The 23,238-nt window shown below is 34.4% G+C and overlaps 1 protein-coding gene across 5 annotated transcripts in view; it reads right to left on the bottom strand.

Annotated features, from left to right (window-relative positions):
- Window positions 1-789: 789 nt before the first annotated feature.
- The window catches only part of DCTN1-p150 (dynactin subunit 1), a 59,858-nt gene continuing 37,409 nt past the window's right edge, over window positions 790-23,238 (bottom strand). For 3 of the 5 annotated variants that reach the window (XM_071585685.1, XM_071585683.1, XM_071585684.1), the window contains 15 exons: window positions 21,910-22,109; window positions 20,949-21,108; window positions 19,571-19,777; window positions 18,633-18,972; window positions 15,532-15,740; window positions 14,165-14,302; window positions 13,647-13,850; window positions 12,201-12,420; window positions 11,428-11,654; window positions 8,924-9,151; window positions 5,252-5,665; window positions 5,097-5,162; window positions 4,730-4,885; window positions 3,711-3,800; window positions 791-1,734 (listed from right to left, as the gene is read on the bottom strand). In XM_071585685.1, coding sequence (XP_071441786.1) covers window positions 1,600-1,734; window positions 3,711-3,800; window positions 4,730-4,885; window positions 5,097-5,162; window positions 5,252-5,665; window positions 8,924-9,151; window positions 11,428-11,654; window positions 12,201-12,420; window positions 13,647-13,850; window positions 14,165-14,302; window positions 15,532-15,740; window positions 18,633-18,972; window positions 19,571-19,777; window positions 20,949-21,108; window positions 21,910-22,109 — 2,994 coding nt within the window. In that variant the 3' untranslated portion in view covers window positions 791-1,599. Of the gene's footprint in view, window positions 1,735-3,710; window positions 3,801-4,729; window positions 4,886-5,096; window positions 5,163-5,251; window positions 5,666-8,923; window positions 9,152-11,427; window positions 11,655-12,200; window positions 12,421-13,646; window positions 13,851-14,164; window positions 14,303-15,531; window positions 15,741-18,632; window positions 18,973-19,570; window positions 19,778-20,948; window positions 21,109-21,909; window positions 22,110-23,238 lie in introns of all 5 variants that reach the window. The other 2 variants (XM_071585682.1, XM_071585686.1) reach the window with 2 other exon arrangements.

Below are 23,238 nucleotides of genomic sequence, written 5' to 3' on the forward strand. Positions count from 1 at the left end.
TGTCATACTACAAGATGGCAAGTGCCCCCACACAGTCCATCAGATTGACACATATCCTCATCAAACAGTTTAATTGAGAAAGTCTATACCATCCTACCTACTAGTCCAATATGACCCCAAGTGACTTTCAATTGTTCCTTGTGATAAGGAAGGAATTGGTAGGTCGAAGTTTCTCCAGAGGTGATAAGGTTCAGGTGACTGCATAATATCCTCCACATGAGAACTTCTGAGAAGAAACATTTGGGATGTGGGTACTCATGTAAGAGTAATGTCTGAATGTGAAATGAGGCTATGTTGAAAAATAGAGAGACATGAAAATAAACGGACATTTCATTAATTTTAATCATTTTTGATTCTGGGCTCCACCTAAACTAATTTGTTGAAATCTCCTCATTTTTGAAAAAATGATACATATTAGCAAAGAATTCATCTGAATAATTCAGTTATATCCAATATGACAAAATTAATCTTTGACATTCCACATAAGTTCATCCAACAATAAGTAAAAAGCAATCAATTTATAATAATTTTCCTACAGTCACACATATTTATGCAAGAAAAGTTGTAAACTTTCATATTTTATTCACACCAAATTATATCATTCATTTGAGAAGATTAATTTTTTAACAAAATGTACTGTTTGACCTTTTAATTGTATAATACATCACTGGTAAAATTCTATATTGTGTAGGCAGGCAATAATGTACAGCCTTACATGCATATATTTTTATTGAAATCTCATTAAAATTATGCACCCATGAACATAATTTGGAATGATATGAGAATCAGTAAACATGTGCGCAAGGTTGTAAATATTGTCACATGGTCGGTGATGCATAGCAAGCAATGGTATAGAAAATAAATAGGAGGCAGTCTTACTTGGAAGTCTTCATATCTTTATTAAGACAACGCAGGATCATTTCATCAGAAAAATTATGATCCCAAAATCCTATATCAGATTTTTTAAAATTCCTTTAAATAACGAAGAAATATACACAAGCCATTTGCCAATTATTTGAAAATGTAACTGCACTTATCTTGGTTATTCACACTGTAGCTCATCTATAACTTCATAATTTGCTTTTAAAATTCACTTTTAAAAGAAGATGAAGATATCAATGCATTTTGCGGAAGGTAAAGTCAGCAGAAATACCATACCCTTATTCAAAGCAACCAAACACCTTCTGCCAGCGATGAAAAATTGAAAATTTCTTACTACTACCTCTTTTTAAAACATAATTTTCATAATTAGGAATGGTATCTCTCATAACAAATATAAAAATTAAGTAGAAAAATAAAAACAAACACTTAAAGCTACAAAAAATGCTACAAAAAGAATTCTCTAACATCATATATATATATATATATAACAATTATTGTGCAATTTTTAGTATCGTAATTACAAAATATCAAGCAACACCAACTTCTGCAAATAAATATAATTTTTTAAATAAAATAAAAAATTATTGGGGTACAATAAATAGGCAAGGGTCATAGACTGCCTCAAAACAAGAAGAAACAACCTAATAATGTATTAGCTGGGGCAGGCGATATTTATCAATACAATTTTCATGTCAAAATAAGTAAGAAGAAAGGATTTCAAGACACTAAAACAGAATGTATTTTCTCTAGGGTCTTTGTGTCTACAATTAGTTTCTTTGACTCTGCAGCAGAGCTGGTTGGAATTATAATACTTCCTGAATGCACCAAACCAGCTTCCTTTGATGAAATGGCCTGAAAAAGTACAGAAAATTATTAGCAAATTATATCATTCAATAGCAGAATATTCACATCTTATTTAATTATTTTTTTCATCAGTCCGTTAAATATGGAGATGTTACTATAGCTCATTGATAAATATATAATGGAAGTAATACCAATACTTAATGATAGATATGAATATATTCTATTCCATAGATAGCATGAATTTAATCCACTAAAGAAGAAGATGAAAAGCAATAAATAATATCAGGCATATTATGTAAGTTCAAGTACAATTAAAAGGTTGTTGCATTCTAATTTTTATGAAAACAGAATTTTTGCCATGAAATTAATTCCAACTCTCATTTGGATTAAATTCAAAGTCCAAAACATCAGTTACTTTTGGATAAATGATTACAAGAATTTTAATTATGTTAGAGGGTGACAGAGAGAGATGACAGAGACAAAAAAAGACATAATGGCATTTTGTAAAAATAGTTAAGATAATTAGAAAATAAAAGCCAAGAAACAAATTGCAGTCTATCAGCTATTGGTAGTTTTTTTTATTGACCCTGAAAACTACTATGCCATAGTCTTCTATGGTAATTCTGTTCCCTGCCTAGACTCATCAAACATCCTTTCTACCTCTCTTCACTCCATACAAAATGCCCTTTCTTTTCCTCCCTCCGACTCATTTACCACACATTCTCCACATTATCGAAGTCCTCAACATTCCATTTCCTCCTATGTTTCCCCCTCCCTACTTTTCCAGCAATTATTACACTTCCTCAGACAACCTCTATTCCCCTACCATGCCTTGCACTTCCTAATCTGCTTCCTTTGCTCCAGTTTTATTCATAACCCCACGTCTTAACTTTCCTTAGACCTACATTACTCCCTTGTTCATTTCTTAATACTTACTACCTCCTTCCTGCTGTCCAAGATACAGATTCCTTTTTCCCCTCCTACCATGCTTAATCAAGATTATCCCCTCTAATAACATCTCACTGCCTCTCACTATGTCCTGTGTAACTTCTTTTCCTGACCTCTTCATATTTAACCCAACAGCCTTCTCTCCTCTTCACATATCTAGCTCTTTCTAGTTCATTTCTTCTTTTCTGTCCATTTTATTTTCTCATTTCTTCTCCATGGGCACATCTCAAAAGTCTCCAATTTAAACTTACCACATGCATGAGTATAGGTCAGTCTTTAAATACAAAATTCCAAAGAAAAAATCAAGAGTTGACCCACACGTGAGAGAAGTATTTATAGTAAGTTAAAAAAAAAAAGATGTTGTTTCTGATGTGAGTTAAACTTCTACAAGGTTGTTTTCCAAAATTCACTACCATTACCACCATTCGATAATGTCATAATCACAACTTTTCTTACAGTAAAACTATTGTCTACTAGCTGCAGTACAGTGCTAAAACCAAGCAACTTGCAGCACTGGTATTGAATTTTGGAATGCCCTCAAAATCTTACCGCTGATGGCAATGGTCGATACATTGAAATAATCTACATGAATATTGATAAATGATTGCTACGATTAAAATGCCAAATTAGGTCTCTTTTACCCCTTACTATTTGAGAATATGAGTTTAAATAAAGTTTGCAAAGTTAAAATTTTAGTCCCAGGAGTCAACTAGAAAGCATTTGATAATTATAAAAATAACGAGTGTTAACTTTTAAATAAAATATGTAAAACAGAAATTTTAAAAACAAAATTCAGGGGAGAGTATATAGTCATTGCTTGTCTTCACAACCAATTTTGACAACCACATAAGAAGAAGCTCCATATCAAAATTTTTACTTGTTAATTCTTTGAATAATATCTTTATTATTAACTCCCCCCTTATGATAGTAAATGTTTCTTTGTGTCCTCCTTTCCATCAATTAATTTTTTCTATCTTTTTTACTTTACAGTTGGTACCCAAGGATAAAATTGTAACAGACTGTCCCACAAAATAGCTTTAGAGTTAATTTAATCATACCAATTAATTGCACAATACCTGTGTCAACTCAGGAGTCGGGAACTGAGCCAGACTGAGATTGAAATTTGGCTTATTCTTCCTCTCCACTACCTCCTTCAAAACTGCGGCCTGCATGCAAAAACATAAACATTTTCAGATATCAAAACTTCAATCACAGTCTGAAAGAAACTCACTAAATTGCCACAGAGAACCACTCATTTTACTACTTCGAAAGAAGTAGTAAAATGAGTGGTTCTCTGTGGCATGTGAGTAAATGAGTGGTTTATAAGAGTACGGCTGGGGTGAACTCTTCCCATTATACTGTCTAACCATATTTTACAAGAAGTAACATTCATTCACTGAAGGACAAAGATTTCATGCAACAGCACTTTGGCAGTGGGGACAAAAATGTATAACTCCCTTAAAAAATCTATATCACCCATAGAATCTGGGCATATATTAAAGTAAAAAGTGGCAATTTTACTGCTGATGAAGCATTATTATACTATTGATGTCTTAATACTTGATATACAACCAGAAAATGAAAGGGTTGACGACCAGAAAAAACTATCTACTTTGTCTTATTATCTTTTGTATTTTCTGTTTTCATTATGTTTACATTAATTTCTATTCAAGAAGAATCCTACTCCTAAATGCAGTCCATATAGGGTTTCTGCATACTTATAAATACTTTTTAATGATTTTGGATGGACCTAATGACTTATCACTAACACTCCTCGCCAAATGCAAAGGATTCAAGCTAATGATGTCCATGATTCATTGAAGATTCTCACAGATGGTTCACAGCTGTTACCACAACTTTTGGACCACTAATTGGAAAAATGCAATACAATAAACAACAGAGAAATAGTAATAACTTGAAACTGTGAAAATGCCATCCAAAATGTTGAGCCTTTAGTTTGAAAAAAAATACAATCCATTAAATGCTCAAGCATTTGCCCACAGCCATGTTAATCAGTTTTTACAAGGGGTTAATTTCAACACCAATATCAACATTAAAATCGAACAAAGGATTTCAGTGCACATGCAAACATTACCTGCAACTGCTGCAGTTTAGACTGCAACTGCCGAACTTTAACTTTTTCTGTTATCAAATGATAAGCAGGAGCTGCTTTCTCCAATGTTGGAACAGTGCCCGGTTTCCGTCCGCTAATGTCAACCACTTTTGCAGAAGCCATTTTAAGTCTTATTTCCTATGAGAACAAGGAAACAGAACAGTGACATGCTTCAAGAATAACCTAATTAACACTGAGCAAATAAATATTATTTTTGATGTTTTACTTTCATCACAAAAATGGTGCCTGACTAGACTTAAAGGTAGCACTGTTAAATATCAATTAAGCCTGATTTATCTCAGCTTACTTCAAATGATGAGGGCACACATAACCCAACATGCTAACTCACCTGCAATGTGGTCTCAGTTTCTTTCTCCAGCTCCAAAAGACGGTTGCTGGTCTGTTTCTTGGGCACCTGAAAGAAAAAAATGAAGGACTTGATCACAAAACCAACTTCTAAACTGGGACAGACATTTCAGAGAATTCATATCACAAGAAAAGTACCTTAAGTGGGGGCAGGCTCTGCAAGCGATTCTGGGTTTGCTGCATTTGAATCTGCCACTTCTCCCGAACTTCATTCCTAAGTGCCATTTGCAAGCTGTGGATCTGGCTGATCAACAGTGGAGAGTCGCGGACTGTTGAGGACAGTACAGGCCCAGAGGGCTGACCACCAGGTGATCCAGTGATCCCTGATGCAGGCACCCCCATGAATCCACCAGCTGTGGGTGATGCTGCAGAAGCTGCAGCACTCTTAGCCAATCCCTCCATGAGTGCCTTCCTGGAAACTGCCTTCAGCTTATCCTTCAGCTCTCCTCGTTCTGTTTCAAGGCAGTCAATGTCTGCTTGCAAATGATCCATTGTTTCTTCAAATTCCTTTTCCTTCCGCTTCAAGAGTGCCTGAGCATCTTCAAGCTTCCTCTGCAAACAAAACAAAAAACACTCATCTACATGCGATTCAAATTCTAAATTGCTCTTAGTGCTTGTTATGTATTTTAAAATTTTTTAATTAAGTTAGCCCCAACTGTAGTAACTTATGATTAAACAGGTCAATTATGGTAGGTGATGGAGGCGTGTACATGAAGTGGAACCTCGTTAAACGAGCAAAATCCATCTGTGATCTTTCTCGCAAAGAGAAACATTCGTTCAGTAAAACATATTTTTGCATATAAATTAATGTAAAATATGATAATGCATTCCATGTCGAAAAAATAACTTATGAACGAGGTTTATTCAAGGAAAATTAAGTATTCATTGTTTATGAACATGGAACACATTCACCTTTTCTTCTAACGGGGAATGAAGCAACTGGCAAATGCAAACGATTTGTAAAAGCAAAAAAGAATCCAAATAAATTGTTCATTATTTATGATCTGTGCCTGATTCTTTTTTTCTATAAAGCTGTCTAGAGACATTTGTTTTTGCCAACACTTCAAAATTTGGTAACAATGAGACTCAGAATGATCATTAAATAAATTTTTGGTGTGCATTACCACTGCCTTATTAAGGCAATGCCTCATAAGCATGGCAAAAGTTTCCCATGACCTACATATCACATTTAGCCTGCTACTTTGGACTAAACACTTCTTGAAGACTCATGCAATTTTTGAATGCTAAACAAGTAGCTTTTTGATTTTCAAATCGCAGCTTGCATTTATGCAAAATAGCAGTCTGAGATGGTCTTTCATTGTCTTGTGGTCAGGGAATTCATTTTCTTCAACAGTTGTGCGCACAAACATAGATTTGCTTTGGCATCTTCTTCCCAAGGAGAACCCTCTCATCATAATTAAAAATATTCTGTGGCAGGTAACTCTCAGAATCTATGAGCTTTTTGAAGTCACTGAAGAAGTTTTCTGCTGCCTTTGACTAAAGAGCTTGCTGCTTCATCATACCTCACAATACCGTGGACCACAGTTATTCTCATTTACCATTCATGGCTCCTCTTAAATACTTGTTCATCCATTGATGATCCTGGCATATTATTAATGAGGTCAGTGAAAATCAATTTCCCCTTCTCACAAATTATATTCCAGCTAATGGTGTTGCAGTTCAATTGCTTTTTGTTTATACATATGAGAAGCAACCTTTCAACGTTGTTGAGAATACATAACTATTGCATATATACTCTTGTCTTTCTATTTGAAGCATCCATCTCCTTAATTTTGTCTTTGCTTTGAATAAAATGCAAATTGTTTATGTCCACCAATTGTTGATGTTTATACTAGATCAGCCACTCTCATGCCTTCTACCTGAATTTCAATAACTTTACTTTTCATTTTGACTGCTTTTTTTATCTTTAGTGACTTTCTTCGCATGGATTTTTCTTCCGGCCATTTTAACATATGCACAAAATATTAAACTTAGCATTAAAATCATTAATAACAAGTTTGAACACATGTTTGGAAAAATGTGTGATGACTAGCAACGCTAAGATGCTAGCAGAATGAGTGCTAGAGACAAACTGCAGTAGCAGGCGCAAAATGAATCCGGGAATTCCCCTCTACTTGTCACTTATTACGCAAAAAGTCACTCGTTAAGAGAGTCATTTTTGGGACCAATATTTTTGCTTGCAATGGGAATTACTCACTATGCTAGATGCTCGTTAAGCAAGGTTCCACTGCAATGGGAAAGTAACGAAGCAAAATAATTCACTTATTATTTCTAGAGTTACTTATTATTTACAATTAACTACCCAGAGAATGCACTTTTGTTTTTTTCAATCAGGAAAATAAGTTTTTTTCCACTGAGTTATTAACTTAAAGTGAAAAACTCTTTGGGTGAAAGTCTTTTCTCCAAAAATAATGACTTGGATTACAGCCTTACCACTAAGAATTCCATTATGACATTTTATTACCAAATAACAGAACAGAAACTGTAGTGGGGGACTCAAAATTCCAAAGGTTTGTTCTAAATATTGATCACAGTCAAAAATATTTTAATGTGATATAGAACGTTTCATTCATTTGCATTATTCTCCTACAAGATAAATCCTCAATAAAAAAATTCTTACGATACATCGCTAAGCGTTACTGAAATGCTCATTGAGTTGGGTTGGGAATCATTAGAAGAGAGGCGATTCAATGCAAGATTGAAATTATTAAATAAATTCAGATCCGCATGTTTCAGCACCGAGGTCTCGCAAATTATTCTTACTCCTACATACATTGGTCGCTTGGATCATGCATTTAAAATTTGGGAAATAGATGCCAGAACTAGCCGACTCAAGGACTCCTTCTTCCCACGGACAATACGGGATAGCAACTGCAGGGTTATAGATAGCAAAAATTCCACTTGCCACCCTCAGCGTCTAAAAAATAATTAGTTCTACTTAAATGCATGCTCTGCCACTAACCTCATGTATTTTGTTATAATAACCCATTCTTTCTGAATGACCTCTTTCGTGTTCTGTTCATCTGTTTTTAAGTTTCCCTTTCAATCCCTCGTCCCTCTCTGCGGGGGGAAATTCCTGCTACATGCAACGTTGGGTCGCATTCCCTGCCTTTTACAGTCTCCTCGGGGGGTAGGGTGTTTTGTGGTGCATGTTCATGTGGTAATGGTGTTTCACATTCTTGCTTGTTGTGTCCTGGCTTGCGTGTTGTTGGATGGCTTTCGTGCTGCATCCTGGGGTGCAGTTTTTTGTTGGTTTGCGGTATGTGTGTTTTCATGAGTGTTGGATGAAGGGATTTTTGCATGAATGTGTGCGCTGCTGTGGGTGTAATTTTCCATGTTGTTGTTTTGCATGTGGTATTGTTCCTTTTTACAGTTGGTGACCTAACACCCCCCGCCACACGCCCTTGCTGCTTGCTTGCTTGCAGGGTATTATGTAGATGTAATCAACATATAAAAGAAGTTTACAATATCCTTTTATCTGCCAGCAAAATGAATGTGCTCATGAAATGAAAACTGATTATCCTTGGTCCTGTGGTGCTCATAAACTCACTGTAGATATTACAAAATACTATCTCCTTGGCAGAGGGGCACATGCTGTCTAAAATAATATTCTGAATTCCCAAAACAAAACAAATTTACATGTTTGCACACTGAGTAATAATGGTTGCAGCATTCAGTTACATTTTGCGCAAATAAGAACATAGAAAACATTTGTTTCAATCCCCCCAATCACAAATATTCAACTGATTGATGTCATATACCAGCATATATGTATATATATAAACATACCTCAAGCTTCTCTACTGCCATGCTATAGTCCTTGCTGACATTTCCAAGTTTCTTTTCAGCAAGCTCTTTGCGAACAACCATTTCACTTAGCTCCTCCTGCTTAGCTTTAAGGGCACGCCTTAGCTCTCGAATATCTTCCTCACGTGAAACAAGGCGTTGCTGTAGCTGTCTTGCTTCTTCTAACTCCCGTCTGGTGGCTTGAGACCTCAAGGTGATAGGAGAAATTGCCTAGAAAACAAAACAGGGCAGCAAAAATGAGATGGAGGTTGAACCTGCACCAACAATTCTCATTGTGAAGCACACTATGGGAAGAAACCCTTAACCACATCAGGACCTATATCCAATTTTGAACTAACATCTGAATTTAACACAGAACTGAAGCTATCACGTCAAAATTAAAAATCACTCTATAAAATGAACCACAAAGTTGTCAAAGAGAAACCAAAAAATTAAAGCAACCCAGGAATAAACTCAGACAGATAAAATACGAACACAGTTAACCCAGGTCAGTAGTGTCTCTCTCTTTGCTTTATCCAAAGGAATGAATAACCTTGAACTATTGAAATGAAATTATTGACTCTGTAATTCCATACACTTTATTTAGGATACGGCCCAGGTTTTGATATTGACCAGGTGGTCCTCACAAAAGCCAACTCGGTACATATACCTTCTGAGTGGTGGAGGGGGTGAGGTGAGGTCAGAGAGAGAGAGGGGGGAAGAGAGGGTGGAGGGGTAAAAGGGTGAAAATGTAGATGGAAGGGAAAGAGAATTACAGTTTTTGGTGTCAACCGTTAACTTGGAAGAGTGGTAGGTCAAGGAGTGGGGAGTGGGAGGGATACAAAATTTTGTTGGGAATTTCATCCTTGCAATGGACACATTTTAAAATTTTTAACTGCTTCAATACATTGAGTCTTTGACCTTTATTTTCAAAATGAAAAATTTTATAAATACTGCTCAAGGCTATTTCAGTAAGTATTTTCTAGTTTAGTTTATTTATTAGTTCTTATGGATGGACATTGTTAACGGCTACCATTTTAATTACGTAAGTTCCTAATTTATATTTAAATCTGACATAGAAATAGAGGCTAATTGATAGATCATTGGATGAAATGCTGAAAGCTTTTGTGCAAAGAAATGCCTTGAAGAGGAATTAATTAATTGGTCCAAAAATATTTCCTTCTGAAAAATGGAGTACAATAACCAATCTTTGCCTTTAGAAATGGATAGGTCGAGGAAATTCCTGAAACATTTTTCTTCTTTTTCACATGTGGATTGTACAGGTATATTAGAGAGAATTTAAATGTGCAAGAAACTTTTCTAGTTGCCTGGTATAATCCAACAAATGTGGTGGAAACCTGAGAAGCATAATAGAAGCTCAACTAATCCACTATGAGGAAACCTCCAAAAGAATAAGTATCATCATGCTAATTATATTTTAGTTAACTCTGAATCCTAACTTAGCACTTTAGGTTTGGATGCATTTTTCTATATCTTCCGGTTTTCAGAATTTTTGTTTTTTTGTTAAAATAGTTTATTTTTATAGATTATTTAACATAGAGTAAAATCATCAAGTTATAAACAAATGCACACTGTTAATGCATATTTCAAACTGGTGATAGGTGCGGACAGTATTTCTGTTCCAGGGAGTGTGAGTTAACCTTAAAGGAATATATCGTCGCAGGGTATAAGATGGACATCCCTGGGAGGCATGCACACATGTCTTCCACACTCAATGTGTTACCTAGGACATTTAACAAGCTACATATGGAATTGCTCAATATTTTTCCATAAAAATTCTTTTTCTATTTACTTTTTACCCTGGTTGATCTCAGATCAACAAACCTAACAAATCAATTTGACAAGATGGATTTTCTTTACTTCTTTTAATTTGCACAACTATTACTTCACCTCAATTTGAGTGAAATTTTATTTTCTTCTCTGATGGTGAGCAACTTGAATTGGTGTGGAATGCCTCAGTCCTGTTGGCTGAAAGGATATTCTAAAAAATCTTTTTCTTTCGAACCCAAAGGTGAGAATGCAAGGGATCTAAATGTATGCCTGCACACAAATAGAAAAATACATTCCTTCAAAATTTGCAGGATAAGACATCAATGGTCATGGAAGGAAGGGAATATTATTTCGGTACATACAGCATACTGCTAAATGAAACTGTTTCTTGGGGAAGCTAACTTTTTTTTTGGCAAAATATTTTATATTAGTTGAATTAATACGGACGTGTTAACAAGTGCTTATTTGATATTTAAAATAATTCATTAGAAGTTAATTCAAATTTGCCATAAGACAACATGCACATACATATGTTTGCACAAGTAAAATTTTTTATGATTCTTAGAATGTCAGAGATTATTTCAATACTTTTCAAGTTTTTGATATTTTATTGTTATGAACAACAGTGAAACAAATTAATTTTTCAAGAAGTTTCTTACTGATACTTAACTGCACAACTACATGCTCTTAGATACACATTCAAAAGTGTACATTACCTTTTTCGATTCAGCAGGTGTGGCAATTCCACCAAACTCCAAGTCTTTCAGTGTCTGCACTGATCGCCCTACGCTGGTGGATACAAATTCCAAAGATGAACGGAAACGCTCCACAGGACTCTTGTCTGAAACCTCCACTTCATCACCCCCAAAGTGATTTTCATAGGCACTTTCTATAGAAACAGCAGCTAGTTCAAGTAATTTATCACCCAAGACTTTACCCTTATCTGAAATAATAGTAAAATAAGAGTTTATGCATTCCCAGCCTATAACAGATATTTTACTCATTAATCTAAAAGAAATAAGCCCATAAATTTTAATTTATGAAACAAATTACTGTATATCATGAGGATAGGTCAAAATAGGAGCCTACCCATAATTTAGCGTATGCTTGATGTTTGTTTTAGAATGCTTGAAGGCAAAGTACTTCAAATAATTGAGGGAGATAACTTTTCAAAATATGAATGAGATGCAGTGGTTATGATTTCAATTGCACAATTTGTTGACAACTGTCACAATTTCATATTATTATTAATTCAGTTCAAATATTTCTTTCAGAAACACCCACAACATCTTTTCACAAATTTAAGAATGTAATCAATTCACTTACGTACTAATATTTTCTACACACAGAGGTATAATATATTCTTCAATGGTAATCAATGTTTTCTAATTTTATTAAATGAACTAGTACATGTATTATATTGGTTTTTAAGCAATAATTTAATCAAAACTATTTGATCACAATGATATTTAACAATGCTATTACCCACCTCTTTGGCTTGTAATCTGAACCATTGCAGACTTTTTGATAGACCTCAAAGAGTTCAGAACCCTGGATATAATGGAAGTACTCTTAAGAAGAGAATCTGTGACATTAGCAGGAGATTCTTGCATTGTAGCAAGCCGTTGCATTTGCCATAAACTTTTATGCATGCCTTCCACACCCAATCCCCAACTGTTCATCGTTTCAATCAGTTCATTTCCATCGCCCTGTAAAGATTCCCGCGAAAAACAATAATCATAAAACATATTGATAATATAAGAGGGTCATCCGGAAAGTAGTACCCGTTCGTGAAATAAAGACACAAAAGTAAATATTAACAAACATAAAAAATTTTATTTGAAAGAGGATACTTTAAACTACTTCTCAACATAATCTCCAAGCAAATTAAGGCATTTGTCATAACGTGTGACAAGTTTCTGTATTCCTGCTGCATAGTCCTTCGCCGCCAGCTCATTGAGATACGCGAGGGACCCATCTTGCACAAATTTTTGCATAATGCAGATGGTGTTTAACAATTTCATGAACAATTGTTCGAGAAACATTGGGAAAATGCTCACAGATGTCATCAATTGTGACGCGCCGATCGTTCCTCACGAATTCGTCAACTGAGCTCACCAGTTGGTCTGTAATGACAGACGGTCTCCCCGAACGCTCATCGTCGTGTGTGTTCCCCCTCCCCATGTTGAAGTTGCGACACCACCGCCGAACAGACGACTCGTCCATTACATTGTCTCCATACACCTCCTTTAATTGGCGATGAATATCTCATGGGCGAACGTTTCTTGCATTGAGGAATTTAATCACTGCCCTCACTTCACAACTGGCGGCGTTCTCAATTTTTTTAAACATTGTAAACAATCACAGAAACAACACAGGCAATGCTAGCGTCACGCAACTTGGCTCAGAGAAGGCAGACAAGCCACTGAAGCTATCTGACCTCGTCCAGCGGCTACTCGCGTCGTCAGCACTTCATGCGGCACGAACGGGTACTACTTTCCGGATGACCCTCGTATTTAAATACTAGTTGAAAATAGATAGCTAAACTAAATAAAAATAGGTTAAAATAGATTTGAGAATAATATTTATATTTGTTTTGTTAATTCAGTATATTTTGGAATGAAAAAGTTTTCTTAAAAAACTATTCATTGTTTTTAACAATAACTTTCTTAATTTTTACATTTCTTATAATGAAATTAAAATAATTGTCGCACTTCAGTGATACCATTAATAAAACTTCAAATTCAATCTCATGACAACTCAATAAGTTCCAAATGAAATGAATTCCTGAAGTTTCCTGAAATCTTTGTTGGATTTCCCAGTCTTCATCCAGTTGCAAAATAATCCCCAGCCTACCTGAATTAAATTTATTGATAGCACCCACATAAGTTGGGATGGAAACATATTGATAAAAACACATTTAACTTCTACTCACCTCAACTAGCATGGCTAAAACTTTTGCATCGGAGAGGATAGCATCGCAGGCTGCACCTAGGGCACGAGAGCAGCCCTGCGTCACCTTCTGACCTGTTTCCCCTGGCATGAGTACTCCATCGCTGGCCCCCACGTGAATATTGTACAGCACCACAAAGTATGAGGCACATTTTTCAACTCCTTCAAGGCTGGTATTTTCATCAAGCTACGAGCAGTTATAAAATCAAGTGTACATTATCAACGAATAAAATCAAAGTAAATTAAAGCAACTATGCCCTAGATTGAGGTAAATTTCATTTCATGTATTTTCTTTCATATTATTTTCAATTGAAAAATAAATCCAACCAATAGAAAAGGACTTGTGGTGGTATCCAGAAGACATTGAGAATGTAATAGAAATATAGCATAAGGATATTATGTGATTTGAGTTATGCTACTCTTCATACCATATGGATCTACCATGTCGTAAGCAATAAATTTCAGATTCAACTTCCAGAGGAAACAATAAAGTAAATTTACCTGTCCTTTTTTAAGTAAATCCAGCAAGAAATCCAGGGACTTTTCTTGGGCAACCATTTCAGGCAAGAGTGTCCCAATTTTTAATAATAGCTCAACTGTACATGTGCTCAAAATATATTCAAATCGATGAAGTATTGTCTGAAAAAAATACATTTTGCATTTTTATACATTAACTCCAACAAAAATCAATGCACAACTACAGCACACAGAAAAATGCACAACTATTTATAAACATATATGTAGCTGAATACAAAAAATACTCTCTAGATAATTAGTCTGTAAAACTGTAGATGTATCTACATGCCAACTGAGAGAACTACTATTCCATTACTTTGATGTTTCAAATGAAAGGTTTCCAATTTTAAGTTCCACTTAAGGAAAACAACTTCATTTGTACTTCTAAGATATAACTTTTCACATATAAATATTTTTAAAATGAGACAACTAAATTAATAACTCTACACAAACACCCTGTTTGAAGGAATAATAAGTGAATGACATAAGAAACTACCAGGGAGGAATAAAATTTTCTCTAAATGCATTATACATTTCTCATTTACCATATTTTATAAATTAAGTAAGACCTCCCATTTATGAAAATGAAGAGGCCCAAGTAATGGAAAATTATTAAAAAGACGAAACTTGTTCAAGAGCCTACAAGGGCTTTTAGTCTCTATGTAGCAGATCAATCTAAATACATAACTTAAAGTACAAAAATTGGCTTAATTATCATGTCACTCGAGAGGTGTCACATATAAAGATTGTTGTTTCTTGCTATACCATGGTGGTTTATTTAATTCTATACTATCATTTGTTGCAAATGTGTCAACTTTGAATGCATGAAGTTTTCATCACATTTTTTACTTGACAATGGATACACCAGTTCAAGATGTCATTGATGACAACATATCTTGAAATGGTCTGTTAAAGAAGTTAGTGCAATTTTTAAAGGTTTCAATTTCCCTTGTCCAAGGTTGTCATCTTATTAAAAATATGAAATGACAGTATTTTTAGCAGGGATGTTAATGTTTTAAATGCATGGCAAAGCCTAGTAAAAAAAATAAACTTCTGATTACTGACGATGTTCACATGAGTCAAATGACACATTAATAACTCAGAAATGTTGTCAGCAAATGCATTTTTCCCTCATAAGCATTTATCTAATTCATTCACATACATCATCCACTGCACAATTCACCAGTCTTTTCACAGTACATCAAAATTTATTAATTTCATTACTAACACCACATTTAGAAAAAATTACCAAGCAATCACTTTATTCAGAGCATAGAAAGACTCCGTGGCATTAGACTTGAATCCACTAATTTAAGTAAGGAAGTGGTGGGTCAATATTTGAGATGTCTCACCATTATATAAAACAGCATGAATGATAGATGATGTCGGAATGATGACTGCTCCATAGAATGAGACACCTGATGCTCAGATGATTCTTCTGATGTAGGCGTCGAGCCAGAAGCAGCTTGAGGGAATCGCTCCCTAACTTGATTGACCAAAATTTCACATTTGCATGGCAATCGGCTAACAAGGAGTAAAGTCTCAATTGCATCCTGGTCAGCTTTAAATGAAAGAGAAAAAATTAAGCACAAAGTAATGAAAAATTGGTCAAATTTCCATGCAAAACATTAACACTATTAGGTGATTTTCAAGGAGGAGCAAATCTAAGTTGAATATTAAAATAGGAGTTGATAAACTAGAGCAGGTTCGACAGTTTACTTATATCGGAAGTATTTTGGACAAATAAGGTCCAAGAAGTACATAGACAGTTAGATAGAGGTCTTTATTTTAGAAGAAGGGAGATAAAAATTATTAAGGAATAGAGACATAAAAAGAAGAATTGCTTAAGGCAAAGAAGCTTGCATAAGGAGGACAGAATTGATCTCAGGAGCTTTGTGCAAGGATGTTGAAAAATGGCCCGCCAAAACTTTGATAAGAAGCATGGCTTAAACAGAATAGAAACATGGTAATTGAAGAAGGATGATAGGCATAGAATGGAGGCTTTTGAAAGGATAACTTCTCCTAAAGAAATAAGAAATTTATATAATTTAGATAAAATGGCAATACTATTTCTAAAAAAAAAGAATTTTTTGAACTGAGTATTGTCACTGTTGGAGAACTTGAAGTGGATAGAAAGGAAAACAAATGAAGTGCTAAGTATGGTGAGGGAGCAGATGGGTCTGTTGGGAGAAATCATAAGGAGACACGAAAATGGATGCAAAGCATTTTGATTGGCAGTGGGATGTTGAAGACTGAGCTATAGGGGAGAATGTAAGGTAAACGAGAAGCGAGCAGGAATAGGATTAGGATGCTGGACAGAATGAAGGAAGGAAGAGTGAAGAGGGGCTTGCTGTAGAGTAGGATGTTAGGAGAGACAAGAGTATTATTTGGTAGTTATGTCAATCCAAAACTTCCCTTAACCTATAGATTGCCTATAAGAATTATCACCAAGGAAATGAAATGGCAAAGATCCATGGTTCAACTCCCAGAGAAGCAACACTCATGGTGGAAACATCGTCAAGGCGGGAGAGAGGTGTAACCATTGATAGTAACCACAAGTTTAGGATTGGGGGAGGGGATGTAGACATGGAAATCTTAGCAGTACTGTTCGAAGGAGGGTGAGTGATGGACAAGAGATTAGGGATTGTAGATTATGAAAAAGGCAGAGATTCCTTTGGTAGAATAGAGATTCTTTCATTCCCTACCCCTACCCCCTCTACTTTTTTCCTTTCTTCATCCTCCAGCTTTCTTTTAATGGCAAAATCAGAAAGTCATCATTGAAACAGTCCAATGAATAAGAGTGTTGTCTTTTATGTTTTTATGTGTAGTAATTAAGTGTCCCTGAGTTTATAGAACCTCTCAGAGGTTTTTTCATGTGCTGAAATAAACTGTGCAGCTTAAATAAAATTAAAAATGGAGGGTAATATAATTTTTTTTATTTTTTCGAAAGTATGAATCTGTTCAACAAAAACACTCCTCATATTAATGAATCTAATCTTATGAAATAATAGCATTCATGTAATGCAGGTAAAAATTTATATAACACATCTGAACTATCATCAGATATATTATGGTCCCCTGATGATTATTAATAAATTAATAACAAAGAAAACAGGTTTCCTTCAAATTGGTACCCCTCAAGTCTCATTTCCTTTAGTACCTTCACTTTCATCTCTTCCAGCCTAATTATTCTTCATCTGTGTTGCAGTTGAATTCGTACGCTTATTACCAAAAGGTTCTCTTTTGGATCCTATCCTCTTTTTAATATATGTACTTAACATGTAGTTACAAATGCAAGGATCACAAGGGAATGACAGCACTTGTAAATGATGCAACTTTTAACTATAATTATTCAAACTGGGAAAGTGTCCTAATTAATGAGCAATTGGATCTAATATATTTTTGAGATGTTGATTTCAATAACATAGATGGGAAATGAGTGTGATAAAAACAAAACATATGGGTTATAATGGGTGTAGCAGGTACAAATTTGACTGGGGATAGTCTTATCATTCAAAAGACCCTAAGATGAATACCAGCAATAATCATTTACCCAATGAGTATCTGTTTAGCTTTAAATACCGAATTTTAACCCAAGAAATATTTCATAGTGGTATCAAAATATTGAGAATTTAACAAAGTGAATGCAAAGAACTTTACTCATTTTTGCTTCATTCAAATTAAATGTCATTTACATTTCCTGAGGTTAATATATGAGGCCATAGTCCATTCCAGAATAATTAATGGGATATTCTGCTAGAGTGGAGCTTCTTTCAGCTCATTAATCCAGCTGTTTTTCTCCAAAAAAGAATAATTAGAGGGATCTAAAAAAAGAAATTGTTTTAAAAGCCTCTTTCCTATTTTCTTCAATCTAGTGTTGTCCCAATATGGTATTTATTAATTTATGAAGTTCTATGACATCTTTATATAAGAAGTGGTAATGCAAAGTTGTTGCTACAGAGGCCTGCAACTTTAGCCTAATGTAAAACCCATTTTTTCCAGCCCAAGCCAATTTGAAGTCATTTAAAAGATATTCCATACATACAACACCTTAAGTGAATAAATTACCACCGGATTCCATGAAAGAAATAATAAAAAAAAGCACAAACATGGCCTTTCAAAGAGGAGAATCTACTATAGCTGAGCAGAATTATTAATTTTCCATAAGTGGAATTATATTGAATAATTTACAATTTAATTGAATTGAAAATGAACTGATAATTGATGAAGTTTTTAAATACTTTTGCAAACAATGCATGGCCAAAAATTGTTGGATGGTGGCATCAATACAAAAATACCTTCCCGGCTACTTGGTTGGTGTTAATCCAGAGCTGTAGAGTCTCTACTAATGTATAGATTGTGTATCTATATTATGAGAGTAATAAACATATTATTATTATAATGATTTACCTTATCAAATGGGAAGAGAAGTGAGTTAGAAGACACTACATACCTCCTCGTGCAGTGAAACCTTCCGGCATAAATGAGATCAGGAAATTAACCCGGGATTCAAACTGCTGTACTTCTACCCTATACAGTTCCAGCTCAAGGGCCCGAGCATTGGCTTTGGTGTCAGCCAGCATCCTTTTCAAGTCAGATGCGCCCTCTTCCGAGTACGAAGATGGGCCAGAGGTCAACACAACATTCCCAGATGGTGGCCCACTTTGAGATATCACTTTGTCCCTTAACTCAATCACCTGGTCCTGAAGTTTTTGAACCAAGGCACGGAATTTGGTAATAATGGAATCCCGGTCAGCAAGGGCTTCCATTGCCTTATCCCTTTCCCGAAGAGCCTGCAATTTTAATATTTCAAATATATGGATTCTGATAAAAAAAGATTGGGTGACAGAAAAAGACTGTTACACATTTTAATCCATGGGAATTAGGAGAGCCATTTAAATTTCCTTCCTCTCTCTTATCAATTCTCTTCCTTCAGTGCCTAGTTAGAGAGTTTACCTCATGCAGTCCGGTCAAATCTAATCAAACAATTCAAGAATCTGAACAAAATTAGGCATGCCAATGAGACTAAATGAACTGCAGAATAATAAAGAATCGCAAAATAAAAAATAAATATAACCAACTTAAAACATCTTATTAAATAGAGATTCATACAAATTCCACTTGAGGTATATCAGCATACTTAGAAAGGATGCATAAAGATTAGAGAGCAACAAAAAATACAAAAACTGTCAAAGATAATCATTTGATTCAGGTAAAACAAAATCAACACACACATAATTATATACTGTTGTTTTACATACACTGCACTAAGATATTTTTGAGCCTCAGCTGGCCATGCAAAAGTTTATCTGTAATATCACATGAAATGCCTTTCTAACCAAATCCTACAGAATATTCAATGGGTGAATAATTTTTCAAATTATCACTTACCTCTCTCTTTGCGCATTCTGCCATTTCCAAATCTTCCCTCAATTGCAAATCTAATTCCCTGCTTCCCTCCTGAAGCTGGTCATTCATATCATGAAGAGCTTCCAGATCCGCAACAGCTTCTTCAAGTTCAGCTACCTTATCCTCAAGATTGAGCTTTGCTTCTGTCAGATGTTCAACCATTTGCTCTGCACCCAATGCTAGGTCGACCTAATTAACAGCAAAGTGAGAAAATGTTTGATCAATAATTATTTTAAAATATTTTTTGCAGAGAAATGGAAAATGATAAGAGAAATTCTAACCACTGCTGGATCAGCTACTGCCATGCAGCAGGAAGTGACATGAACATTTCCTTAAGAAAATTATTTCTGACCACTAGAGAACAAGCAGCTTGAATTTAAATTAATAACCTTATTTTGGAAATTTAAAACAAGTCATCAAAACCGAATAAATGTCATAATTTTGTTGAACTGAAATGTTACTCTCACAAAAATATCAGGAGCATATTGTTTTTACAAATGCTGGTGCTGTCAATTAGAAATGGGTCAACATCATTATTTCTTGATATTTTGCAAGATATATACTACTAAGTAGACAGAATTTGTATCACTCAATACAATGCAATATAATCAATTGTGCACAAGTTTGAATTTTTGTGCAAGCATAAGAAAATGAAATCCCTGGCTCGAAAAACATATTGAAGATAGTTTTTAAGAATGGTATTCTGACATTAGAGAGAAATAATTATTTTTAATCCTAAATTTACCTGGTTATTTCATAAAAAGATTATATTCATATGATATTTACAAGGCATTAATAACATGAGCAATTCAGTTACTTTAAATATTTAACATGTAACTTAGTGATCAGTGTTATTAAGCAATATATACACATTTAAGAAAAAAATTGAAAAAGTAATTGACTCTTTTTCCAAGACTAACTTTAATAAACTCAAAATTGTCAGTTGGTATTGAATAAATGAATAACCGTCGAGCAAATTTCTTTGTGAGAATTTCACTGTTTATTTTACTCAATCAATAAGGAGAGAAAGGCAGGCCGAAGAAACCAGTTAATTATTGCATCTTGCTAAATTAAAGTATCTTGATTTCCAATTTCCCAAACTATTTCCTCTCTGAAATTACTTGGGAAATGATGACTGTAGATGTAATTATCAAGATTAAGAATAAATGGGGCTAATTATGAGTAGGACTTGAGGTTAATGGGGAAGGGTGGAGAGAAGGTTGCAGTAAACATCAGCAACTTTTAATGAAAGGGGATGTAAAAATTCACACAGCAGGAAACTGAACACAAAACCATAAGTATAAAAAACCTGAGCAATCACAATGATACAACAAACATAAGCAAGAATGTGGGTTACTACCTGTTCATGCAAATAACTGATTTGTCTCTCCAACTCCTCCACACGGGAACTCAATTTCTCTTTCGTGCGACTAAGCTCTGTTATTTCTGAACGCTTTTCATCTGCTTCTTTCTGTAGTTTTTGGAATTCATGCTTCTCATGCGCAGATAAATCCCTCATCCTGAAAATCAAGACAGAAATTTTTCTTCTTTATCGACATGAAATTTAAAACATTTAAAATTATGACTTACTATAATGTAATTGTTACACCTAAAACTTTTAATTTTGAATGTCCTAGTTTTTTCATCGGGCCAACTGTCAGCAAATAATGAAATATCAGCGTTAGTGTATGCATCAACAATAGAGCATAAGCCGACATACTCACACACACTTACAGCAAATGGGTAAGTCAACCATTGAAGCATGAAACATTTTTACCACCATTAAGTTCTACTCGTCATATATTATTAGTTGGTTTTAATTATTAATTCAAAGGGCACCAAAAATGGCACAAAGGCTATTATATTAGCTGACATGATAACCAGTAAATAAATAATCAATTTAGCATTAATAAATAAAAATTAAAGTAATTAAATAATGAAATTAAGTTTAAGATGGTCCATGAAAACAAGATCACTTGATGACGACTTAATTGCCTATATGATGTTTAAGAAAGGAGCTTAAGGATACAGATGAAGACAATAGATGCAACAGAGGAAATTGTATAGCATAAAAGTGATTGATTTAACAATCATGAAAATTAATTGTAAATATTGCATAGTGGATTGAGTATATTTTTAGAATTTAAACTATTATCAAATAATTCAAAGAAATCAAAAATGAAATGAAATGATTTTCATGAAATACAGTTCATTGAAATCAGGTTTCGTTAAACTCTGGGAATTTAAAAACCTTAGCTATCATTTTAACTAATAAATCTTCAAAAGCTTAGGTTGTTGAAAAATTAATCAGCAAAACAAACCTAACAAGTGTATCCCTTAGACGAGCATTTTGTTGCTGAAGTTGTTTGATCTCCAAAGGTGTGGCTGCACCTTCTACTGGTGCCGCCCCTCCACCTTCACCCCCACGTTCAGCAACTTCGGCTTTCAAGATATCAAGGTCAACTTGAAGTTCCTCCACTTTCTCTTTGTATTGCTCCAGCTCTTGCTGCAGTGTCTCCGCCTAGTGCAAAGGGATTAAAAATATTTTCAAACAGAAATGGTGTACATCTTATTTCATACATTATAAAAAACCATTATTTTATGGAAGCTTTAACTTTCTGATTCCACAGTATTTTATTTAGACATATGCTGGGTTTCAAAGTTCTTTACTCCAGTAGTAGGTACTGGTAGTAATGCTTTACTTTCAATATTAATTAAGAAATTGTTCCTGCAGCCACTGTTTACACAGATGCTTTGCGTAAATTCTTTACATGACTCAACCTAACTCTTGCTAAGAGCAAAAAATGATATGATATTAATTTTATTTAAGTTCCTAAACTTTTCCTTCATTATACTTATCATCAGGCACTAAAACCTAGCATTCCTTGTCATCAAATTCCCAGGGATAGGTAATAGTCAGTTAGTCATTGAGTCACCGCTAAGAATACAACACAATAAAACGTATTGGCAGTGAACACTTACTATTAGTTTTTAGGATAAGTATAATTACTTCTGAAAAAACATCTAAAAAAACAGCTTTGAGCCAAATCAAAATATTTGAAGATATGCATATTACAGCATTCTGTATATTTTAAGACAATATTTGCAATTGTTTTTTGGTAATTTACATTTTTTTCTCTATTCCGACCAGATGCAACACTGAAGAACTACAATAGGCAGAACTCCAAAAATGCAAATAAAATTCTTGGTTTAATAAATTCAGGGTGGCTCCACAATTTTGCATGCGAGTGATCTCCCTGAAAAACTAAACAGATATTGCTAGAGCCAACGTGAGGACCAATGGTTCAAAGAGTATAAATATATAAACTGTTACCTGACCTTACAAAAATAATTTGTCCTCGGCGACGTTTTGTATTTCAAAACCAAAGTTTCCATTTCACTTTATGGGAAATAAGTTAATTCATTTTCAGGTTTAAAAAGTTTGGCAAAAGTGAAAAATTAACATGGTCTACCCATAGCAAGGGAATGCAAGGATTTGAATGGATTTGCAAGGGAAAATTTTCTAATGATAAAAAAACATATCTATACGCATTTCCTAACACACAACATTAACTTCTAAAAAAAATAACCAGGAATTGGGAAAGGCAGCAAGATTCTGAGAATGTTTTGCCTTAATCTAAAAAAATCTC

Source organism: Hetaerina americana, unplaced genomic scaffold (assembly GCF_022747635.1).
Source record: "Hetaerina americana unplaced genomic scaffold, ioHetAmer1.1.p SCAF_2, whole genome shotgun sequence".
Lineage (NCBI taxonomy): Eukaryota > Metazoa > Arthropoda > Insecta > Odonata > Calopterygidae > Hetaerina > Hetaerina americana.